This window comes from Camponotus vicinus, unplaced genomic scaffold, assembly GCF_025532165.1.
Source record: "Camponotus vicinus isolate PSW18456_S1 unplaced genomic scaffold, iyCamVici1.0 SCAF_13, whole genome shotgun sequence".
Classification (NCBI taxonomy): Eukaryota; Metazoa; Arthropoda; class Insecta; order Hymenoptera; family Formicidae; genus Camponotus; species Camponotus vicinus.
Window position 1 is genome coordinate 2076216 of NW_028141949.1, and position 10773 is coordinate 2086988.

At 39.2% G+C, this 10773-nt stretch overlaps 1 protein-coding gene and 1 long non-coding RNA gene across 2 annotated transcripts in view; both read right to left on the minus strand.

The window, feature by feature from the left end:
• LOC145964565 (uncharacterized) overlaps positions 1–8591 on the minus strand; it is a 35531-nt gene extending 26940 nt beyond the window's left edge. The window contains exons 1-2 of the long non-coding RNA XR_014436508.1: positions 8342–8591; positions 7642–7969 (exon numbers count right to left, since the gene is read on the minus strand). This is a non-coding gene — a long non-coding RNA (uncharacterized LOC145964565). The remainder of the gene's footprint in view (positions 1–7641; positions 7970–8341) is intronic.
• Positions 8592–9078: 487 nt separating this feature from the next.
• Rsph9 (Radial spoke head protein 9) lies at positions 9079–10719 on the minus strand. The gene is made up of 4 exons (XM_083087311.1): positions 10350–10719; positions 9962–10127; positions 9485–9773; positions 9079–9304 (listed from the first exon to the last, which is right to left on the minus strand). The coding sequence occupies exons 1-4, from the start codon at positions 10688–10690 to the stop codon at positions 9144–9146; spliced, it is 957 nt and encodes a 318-aa protein (XP_082943437.1). The 5' UTR covers positions 10691–10719; the 3' UTR covers positions 9079–9143.
• Positions 10720–10773: the final 54 nt, after the last annotated feature.

Below are 10773 nucleotides of genomic sequence, written 5' to 3' on the forward strand. Positions count from 1 at the left end.
CCACACGGACCGCCCGTCAATCATAAGAGAATTCTTACAATGTGCACAAAGAAAGAATCTGCCGTTGTGCGTCTACCTCGAGGCTGCAGAACCGACGAGAGATTTACGTCCGTTTCAACGTGAGAAACTTTCTAATATTTTGACCACGTGTGTACAAATAAATTGCATAATATTATCTGTTTTTGTATAGACATGCTTGCACTTTCTGCCTCTTACAATTTTTCTGATTGATCGACTTTATCATCATATTACATATTCTTTTATATCTAATTTATAAATTAAAACTTCAAAAATAGTCCCAACTTGAGAATAATTAAATATAAATTTATTGTTAGTTTGTGTAAAAGTTTAGTTCATGAAAAATTCCTTTCTTTCCAATCAATAGTTACTCGATATGCGTGAATATATTTATTAAAGGAAAATTGACTTTACCAAAAACAAATTCTATTGATTTGACAACGATGGGAGATTTCTGCATCGAACAAAATCCACGTAAAAATTCGTGTAACTAAATTTACAACAGAGCAACAGAGTAACGCGCGACAAAAAACTCTCTTTTCATTGTCCAAAGAAAATTTCTGATAAAAATCGCCTCGTCATAGAAAGGTAGCCGCCATTCCTACGAAATCTCCGATCGATCGAGGATCGAGAGAGAAAAACGAGGAGGACGGACACAGAAGCTTCGTACTTTTTGTACAAGCAGCCTGGGGGCAGCAGGAAAAAAGGGAAGGGGAGCTAGCGCGAGCGGGGGAGGAAGGGCGAGGTTAAAGCAAGCTAAGAATGCGGGGGAAGAAGAGGGAGGGAGAGAGGAAGCGAGCGTGGAGAGTAGGGCACGGATGGTGAACAGCTGCCGGTGTCTGTGGTGGCCGTTTTGTGTGAACGTGCCCCCATAACCCTCATACGTCCCCCTTTCCCCTGGGCCCATCGTTCGTCCGTTCGTTCGTTCGTTCGTTCGTTCGTTCGTCCGTTCGTTCGTTCGTTCGTTCGTTCGTCCATCCGTCCATCCGTCCATCCGTTCCTCCTCTCTGACCCCGCCATTCGACAAGGATAAAGGCGCGTTTGCGACCAACGCACGCGCGTGCACGCACGATCCAATCTGTGTGCTCGATCGAGGAAGCTGAAAATCCTTCGACATGGAAAAAGGTCGAGACACGCGCCCCTACACGAGTTATCGAACGAATGAAACGGTTTCGTTCAAGGGGTTCGGAATATTCAACGATAAGAAAACAAACTTCTCTAGGGCAACCAGATCTCACAAAGAAACGTTTCAAAATTTATTAAAAAACGAAGACCATTTGATACAAGGTATAGGCTTTTTTATATATTTATTTTCTCTATAAATAAATATATGGAAAAGTTTATTGCCTATTGATCGTCAATCTAATATACGTATAAAAAATCGTATGAAAATTTCAATCCGAAGTTTCATCAGATTGATATTCCGATCGTTGTGTCTAGTTTACATAGCAAGCTTAAAAATCTTCAATTTATGAGAGAAATACATATGGGAGGTAGAAACGAGACATGACGCGATACAAAAGTTGCATAATCATAGTATCGAGCCGGTTCGCGCCTTTCCGTGGCACGTTTCTAGCACGTCTATGATTTATTCCTAAAGAATTTCCTATCGCGTTCAGCGGTCCATGAAAGGGACCAATCTTATACAATAATTAACACGATTCGCGCTACAACCGATACATGAAATGATACGATACGAGGCTCGAGACGAGAATCATGGCCGGCATGATAACGGTATATCAACGTACGCGGTCATCTACAAGCTTTTTCTTCTTATTGAGGTAACGTAACGCGTTATATACCCCTGATATTTCCTGTCGACGATGACTTATGACGCGGTAATACGGAGTTGATCCGAAGGGTAGAGTGATCATAATTTATATGTCTTCAGAAAAGAAAAAGTTAATATAAGTTACTTGAAATTCTTCAAAAAAAGAGTATAAAATATTCCAAGTTCTTTTGCGGCTTTTATAAATCATAGTAATTAAAGTTTTATAAATTATTAAAATCAATTTTGTAATTTTCGTATACATGTAAATATTAATATAAATCGCACCTGACGTCAAATAGAATCCGAATTTAATTATTAAACCACGTATTGCAAATATTTCGAGACAATTGTCCAAAAACCGTGAGAATATTTATAAAAAAAATTTATATAAGAAGAAACGTGTCTAATCAGCATAAGTTGGTTGTAATAGACACGATTGTAATAAAAACCAGCGAATAAAAAAGAGACGAAGGGAGGTTGACAGGAAAAAAAAACACAGGAAACCATTTACCTTCCTTTTTACCGAGAGAGAAACAGAGATAGAGAAAGAGAGAGATATATGTGCACATCGTTTTTACATCGTAGAACGACGCTTCATTGCTATGCATCGCGCATAAACATCTCCGTAGATACGGGAGTTTTTAATCATACGGCGTCCGCGCGCCATCGTCGTGCCACGTGCATAGATGATACGCGCGTAAAAGATCGCAATTTAGTATACTACGATAAAAAGCGACTCTCGAGTTTGCGTCGTGTTTCGGTCGGTCCGCGAGAAGCAATTTTACCTTTAATTAATGGTGACAATATTTCTCCGTCAAAAATTCTCGTCGATTCCGTATGAAGTGTAATAAAATAATGATTGCGCTGTTGTACGTTAAAATTCCCACTACATCCATATTATTTACGTTACACATTAAGTTCTTTACGTTTCTGTGAGGAAAAAAAATTTAATATTCCGGTCGGAAGATTATCAATTTGCCGGCCGCGCATTGCCGCGAGATAATCGACAATGGCGGGTATGCCAATGCGCGTTAAGGCTTGACCAGGCCTCTTCTTAATATATACGGCCGCATGTGGTATCCTGCCGCACGGACCGCGTATCGCGCAGGGATTCTCATTCGGGCCCGGCGGGCCAATTAGGCCGAGACGAGGACGATGCGGGAGGGAGACGCGGCGCGTGAGAACCGCGCCGGCGGTTTAAGGCGCGAGAACTGGTTCTAGGCCTCTGATCGCGCTGGTATCTCTTCCCAAGGCCCCCGTGTGTCCCGACGTTAAGCGGCGTAGATGTTGCGAGAACTCCTCGCAGGACTGCCTGAAATTAAACGTCGGGGACAAGAAGCCCCGGCGAGATAGAGAAAGAGGGAGGGAGAGAGAAAGAGAGGGAGGGAGCTCGTCTCTTTCCTCCGGGCCTCAAGCTCTCGCCCATTCGAAGCGCGGGCCCTCTCCTGGTCTGCCTCCTGCCTCTCGCACCCCCTCGCCCATCATCGACCGACCGCCACCACCCTCGACTGCTGTGTCTTTTGCTTTATTTTTACTTCATCTCCTTCCTCCTTTCCTCCCTCGACTCCTCGACCCCGCCTGCCTCTACCTGACTAACATTACGAAACGCATCCTCGGATCCTCGTAGATTCAAGAGCTCGGAATTCCATGAAAAAAAGGCGCCGTGTGAAGGGAACGTTTGAGATCGATTGGCCGAGATGAGATATCGAACGTACGCTTCACGACCATGGATAGGTTTCGCTTATTACTGATAATTATTAAGATACTGAATACCACGAGCATTATCTGAGCTAGACGAATCGAATATTATCGTTTCTAGAATACGTATATGCATTATGAAGAAGGAAAAAGTTCCTTAAAAAATAAATTCAATTATTTCTACAATTTTCTTAAACATAATAATTATTGAAAACAGGAGATATGATTCTCGAGAAATTACTCTTGAGAGAGAGAGATAGAGACAATCGTTGCAAATGTGTTTCATAAATTATATCTCAGCAAGAGATAAAAGAATCCTAACTTTTCCATAAAATTCCACTACGTTCAATCTCTCCAATAAGAGAATTAAATTGGTATTTGGTATATTTATCAGGGAGAGAGGAATGCAGGCTTGTGATATGCGTTTGATATATTTATAACGAAAGAACTGGCCTGGAATGAAGCGCATCACGTGTTTGAAGAGTGCGCCTCTTCGTTCGCGTTGGTTCTCCGTTGTCAGGCGGACAATATCTTCTCGTGTTACGACGACATTACCGCTGTCGAACAAAACGAACGACGCACACACGGACGCGCTCCGGCTTCTCTCCGACACACACACACACACACACGTCCGCGAGATATCGCCTTATAATTTGTTGTTACTGCCGGCGACGTAACGTTGAGAAACATTCACGCGTCTCGGCTTTCTTTGTGCCCTCCCACCTCCCTGTGGCAAAGAACGTCCTGATATGCGTGTAAATCGATATTGGTCGTTAACGAAGGCCGAAAAGTACATTCCCTTCTTTCTGCACACGGTGTATCCAGTAGTAAATCATCTTTAATTTTCCCCACATCCCGTTAAAATTTCGCGCACGCGCATTAATTGCTTTTTCGAAAAATTGGATAAAAATGTAGCAGAGATTTAAGACACACGTGTAGTTGTTTCGATGAAAAATCTCGCCCGGAAAAGGAGGACTTTAATTAAAAGTTGAAGACTCCAGGATTGACTCGCGTTAATCGAATAAGAGCGAAAAATTCTCCTTCTTTCTCTCCGAATGTTTGCCGCGGAAAAGGAAAACTGTCCAAGTGTTTCTCGTGTGTTTACTTCCCCTGGCTCGAGCGCAGCAAATCCGAAGGTTTCCGCGCGCGCACCCGGAACAAAGAAACTCACAATGCCGCAATTCCCCTCGCCAACGTCGTTTTTATGGTTTACTCCAAATCCCGTTAGAGGATTTCACCTCTCGGCGGTGTTAAAAAGAAACGACAAGGCGTATCGGGCGGGGTCGACAACCGCAGGTTTCGATATCTCGAATCCGAGAAGGCGAGTACGTCTTTCGCGCGCACACGATATAAGATCGAAGGGAATGCGATATTTATTTTCCTTCCGCGAAACGCTGTAACGCGACGCGAATGGCTACCATTCTGTGTAATCGATGATAAAAAGAGAAGCAAACAAATCCCGGAACTGTTTCGAGCATTTATCGATTTCATATCATTTTTTCCTTATCGTACATTGTACGATTGAATATCGCGATCGTCGAGAGATTCGATTCAATTTAATTTATAACTGCCATTGTAATAACCTGATGATTCATTTATTAGCAGCGAATATATAGAATATTTTGCTGGCGTTAATTTAACCGCAATTAAATGCTCGTTAGCGTCATCTCGAGCTATCAGCATCATCTCTCTGTCGACGCGGGAACAAAAGGAATTAATTTGCGGCGGGGAATAAATAGATTGGAAAAAGAGAAATAATGAATATAGAAGGGAGATATAACTGGGGAATTTGCCTGTTGTAAAAATCTGTAATTTCTTCCAACAACGCGATATAACGAAAGGCACTCGTGGATGAAAACGGATGAAAAATCGGCCATGTCCGAGCGAATATCGGAGATCGGAGCCAAATAAAATTCACACGTGGCGATATGTATGTACACGAGAAGAAGAAGAACAGGAGGATGAAAACGAGTGGTGTATTCGTCGGGATACGGAGGATGCTACTTGAATAGGAACCGGAACTCGCGATCCGTGCTCGGAATCGACTACACGATCGCGTACGCACGAGCCGCGCATATGAATCGGATAAAAGACAGCCGGAGGATTTTCTATCGTAAAGAAAAGGAGGAGGAGGCAGAGAAGGGTTGGAAGGGGAAAGAGGGGGAGAGAAAGGAAGAAGTTATCGCTTCGTCGTTGATTTCTTCGATGTACGAAAATAAATCTAATCTGTGTATACGAATGTGGAGAATGACACATTGTCGGCTGGACGATCGTGAAACCGCAGAAACGAATTGAAAACCGGACGAGACTGCAGCCTCTTACGGTCTACGAAAAGTGGGACGACGCGATCGCGATCGCGAAATTAACACGATAGGGAATTTTCACGAAATTATATAACACGATAGGGAATTTTCACGCAGGAGAGTTCCTATGATTGTACGTGTAGTTGCGTAAAATAAATACACTAGGTATATCAGCGAACGAGGGATTTTCTTCGGGGGACGGGCGATAAATTTCAGTTATTTCCATGGTCATGTACGAGGAATAATTTATAGATCATATAAGTGTAGCAATATAATAATATATGTATGTAAATAACAAATATGAACAAATATGAACAAATGATGAATATATAATCATATAAATAATATAATTGAAATATTTCAAGCAAGAATAAATTAATCTTAGAATCTGTAAAATCGAGTTTTAAAAAAAGCATAATTTTATATATTTAAAAAACACCTTGCATAAATTATATCGAGCTCTTCAATTATACATGTTGTTCCATTTTACAATCGAATCAACTTTATTCTGATATATTTCAAGTGACAAAATAATCTCTAATGCAGTATTTATTTCTATATTTATGTAATTTTCCATTAATTCGCGCTAGAATCAAGTATATATAATGCTTATTTCTTACATATTGCTTTATACAAGATTTTTGAAAAATATGAAGTACGAGAGAGATTAATATGCCATAATTATACATCTAGCAGATAAAAAAAAATCTCTGTATTTAACATATAATTTTCCATTAATTTGCGCCAGAATCAAGTTGATACGATGCTAATATTTCTTAGTATATCGTTTCATACAAGATTTTTGAAATATATCAAGTACGAGAAAGATTAATACGCCATAATTATACATCTGGCGGATAACAAAAATATATAAATTATTAAAAAGAAACGACATACTCGATAAAATGTCTTCATGTCGCGAAACAAAATTAAAGAGCACTCGAGAAAAGTAACTGTCCTTTATGCATTTTTCGAAAAGAGAAGAGAGTAAGAAGTATGCTTATTGTCAGATAACGACAAGTCCGTAATTCTCTTTGACCTTGCTAACCTTGAATCGAGACACGACACGTCGCATGAACGCCATCGCGTAAATACGAAAAAGCGAACGTCTACATAAATAAGGGAGGGCAATAAATATCTCACGCTATTCACACGCAAATGATAAAGTCGGCATTTTTATCGCTCGCTAGTCGATGAAAGGAGAGAAAACTCGGAGCTCTCTCTCTAGTAATTATACTCCGTATAATTCTTCGTATACTCGAGTTCCCTCGAAATTATGCGTATCGATTATCGCCGCGTTGCAAGAAAATAAATGCGCATTAATATTCAACGAAAATGGTTCGACATTTCGTTGAATATTTCAAATGAGATCGTCATAATAACCATAATTCTTACTCCGAAATTTCGAAAGAAAAACCCGATCTATACAAGTGTAAATATTTCCAGGAAACTTTTTTTCTACGCGATCATAGCTGACGAAAGGGCCGGAAATTCTTGCCCCAACGCCAGGTGACGCTTAATTTGCGCACGAACAGCAGCAAAATTCACGTCGCCTGTCATCGGCCGAAAGGGAAGAAAGGGAGGGGGGGATGTATCTCGAGGGAATATTCCGTAATAAATCGGGAATATTCCGTACATAAGTCGATGCTCCTGTCGCGTGCAACGAGATCTGAGATTTCTCGGTCGAGGAATTTTCTGGAAATTGCCACGTGCCGGGAAGGGAAGCCGGCTTGCCGGACGCGTCCCGGCTTCGAGACGCTACTTCGCGCTCCCTAAAGTAACGGAAATTTCGGCGCGAGACAGGCACGCGTTTGCGATGCGTTCGCTACGCGATTATTCGCTGGCACTTACCGTGCTCGGCGAAATGTTGTAGTCGTCGAATCCCCACGAGAGAGAGAAGGAGATAGTAGAGCGCACAGGTCAGGTCGTTCCTTGGGATCACTCGCAATCAACTCGGAACACTTCACTAAAGGAAACGCCGGTCACCACGTTCAACTCCGCTGCTCGACTGCGCTTGTGCGTCCCCGGCCGGCTTCGTTACGTGCGCTCGCGCCGCCATGTTGCTGCCGCGCGCCATCTAGCGGCAACCATGCGCGCCACGAGGCTCGACGAAAGCGCGCGAAAGTCGCGACGGTTTGAATCCTCTCGAGCGAAGAGATGCGATCTATATCCTTTGATCCTGAAATGTTGCAATTTCTATTTTTAAATGCTAATGTAAATGTAATAGTTGTATTCTCTCACGCAGTTTTATATTCATATCTCGTTCTCTATATCATATTTTCTATTTCTTTCTGTTACTCGAATAAACTTTAGTATGTCTCGATTTATTTATTTTTTGTTTTCAGAATATTATTGTTAGAATTTTAAAATAAAATTTTAAAATAAATGTTCGTTACTATTATTATTATATTTTAATATAATAAATCTGAAAGAGATCTTTCGGTAATTAGAATATCATAATGTTCTAGTGTAATGCAAAATTTATTAGGCTTTAGTATACTTGAATCAGTTTGTATTTTACTTCCTTTTATAAGCAAAATTAATGACTTACGTGTGGCGATTAGGGGTATTCTGCGAGTTTCTCAGAGTTCATTTCCTAGTGCGATTCAAGCCATTTCGTTGCGGCTATACACAAATTTAATTTCGTAGAATCCTGAATTTCAGACTGACGCGAGAATGCACGAGTTCCGCAGGAAGCACGAAATTTAACATTGTCGCAAATTCAAAAGTTGTCAAGCGCGAACGCGAACGAGAACACGAGCGGACAATGGATTTTCGTGACGGGAACCGGACGTTAAGAACAATGGCGCTCGTGGAATTATTTCGTCGCACATATCGATTATTCGTTCGACTGAATATATCGTTCGTGTGTTTCGCGGAATACTTCATATTGTAGGCCGACAATTTCACGTGTTACGCTCGATACGTTTGAAACACATCATGCTTTTATTAACTTCATGGTCAAAATTCAAATTATACTTATTTCTAACACTACAATATCTATGCTTATTATTATATAACATAAAGTATAAAAAATGATTTTTCTTATTATTAAGTTTAAGGCATATAAGACAAATAAATATAAAATTACTAATTTCTATAAAAAATAGATAATGAATAGATTATTTAAAAAAAGAGAGAAAATTGAAAATGATAAGTTAAAAAAAATAAAAAATTTAACAAATATATCTAAAAAAATGAAAATTAATTTTTAAATTATAATAATATATAGAATTATATTTTTAAATAGGTTTTAAAAATATATTTTAATGTAAGAATGCACATAAATTTTTGAATTTTAAAGAAATAGTTTAATCTGTAACAATTTTGCATAATTATTTTTGTACTTCATATTAATACATGAATGGAAGATCTAGATTCTTTTTTCCATGCCCGACATATAAAAATCCATAATGGGGAGAATTCAATTTGTGGAAGAAGGTCATTCCATGCCAATACAGACTGTGCAAAATGACCAGGCGACCGTTCCAAAAAAATTGCATATCCCAACATTCTGTAGAAATAAATAAAGAGATACATTAATATATATAATCGATCAGAGTTCTTAAATATATTAAAACAGCACGGCATTAAACTCGAATGTAATCATAAAATAATATCATTGCTTTCTATTATGCATTCTTCTTGTAATTTAATTCATAATTAACTTGGTCGTTCTATTGTTTATCGATACCTTGAGGAACATCCAAATCTATGCTATCCAGGAAATCTAACACGTAATTATAATCGGACCGAGACAGTAAATTGGTATTCCATTTCTCTTTCGGTGAACGAGCGTGCAAGTAGGACTTTAGATGCGAAGCATCCGAGGCGCAAAGACCTTCGAAGCTCGGATTCTCGATGACATCGCCGTTTGGACATTTGAACCAGGCCCCACGTGGAATGATTGCCGCATCTTCCATGATTGATTCCACGATAGCTGCGAGACGGTCCTCCTCCTTCAGTTCCTTTGGTATAGGACCCTACATTCGTCGTTTTTTCACGCCTTGTTTATTACATAAACTATAGATTCTTGAATATTATAAAATTACACCTAAAAAAAATATTCTTTAAATTATATTAATGAATGTGATTTAATTTTAGCAATTTCTTGAATCTGAATTTTTCTTGGGAAAAATTTGAAGAAATATGTTTTTAATTGCACGATTACATCGTAATAAGTTTTAGGATCCTCGTTTGGTGGAAACGGTGGGTTGGCGTTGTAAACATTTGTGACAATAGATGGATCACCATCAAATCTGTTAATCACCAAAGGACTCAAGAATCGTCCACACTTTGTCGCTTTTGGCAGCAACAGCCAATTCAAGCCATCCGTGCTATATCATAAAAGGGTAAAAATAAGTCAAAATGCCTCCAAACATAATTAAAAAGAAAAATCTTATTCTGAAGAAAAAAATATAAGTGAAATAAAGAATACAAATAAATTATAATGATTAGTGATCAACTTCATAATTTAAATACATACATTAATTTCAAAGATTTTATAATTCAATTTGCTAAAATAGAAATTGCATTTCGATACACTTTAATCAAATTACCTGTAGTAGTATACCTGGCCATTCATGCAATCCTTTTCGTAACCGTACGCGATATGATAATCATTTTGTAATCCATTAATTCTACCCCAATAATAACATTTTCGAAAGTGATTTTCTGTCTGCAAAATGAGCAGCGAATTCTGCAGTAGCTGCGAATTTTCGGTACTTATGCAAATACCGGCATAACCGAACATGTCTAAAGTTTCCAATAATTTCAAGCAGTCCATTTTGTGCAACTTACTTATGATTGCAATTGCTATAAATTTGAGAAGCTCGAATTTGGTTTTCTCAAATGTCATCGTTTCGAGATACGTCAGATGTTTTGATACGTGCATGTGCATCCTAACCTAAACGTATCGGGTCTGTTCTTTTTAGCTGCACTGCTACACTAGTGCAATTAGTTAGAGTGAAAGAAAGTATGTTT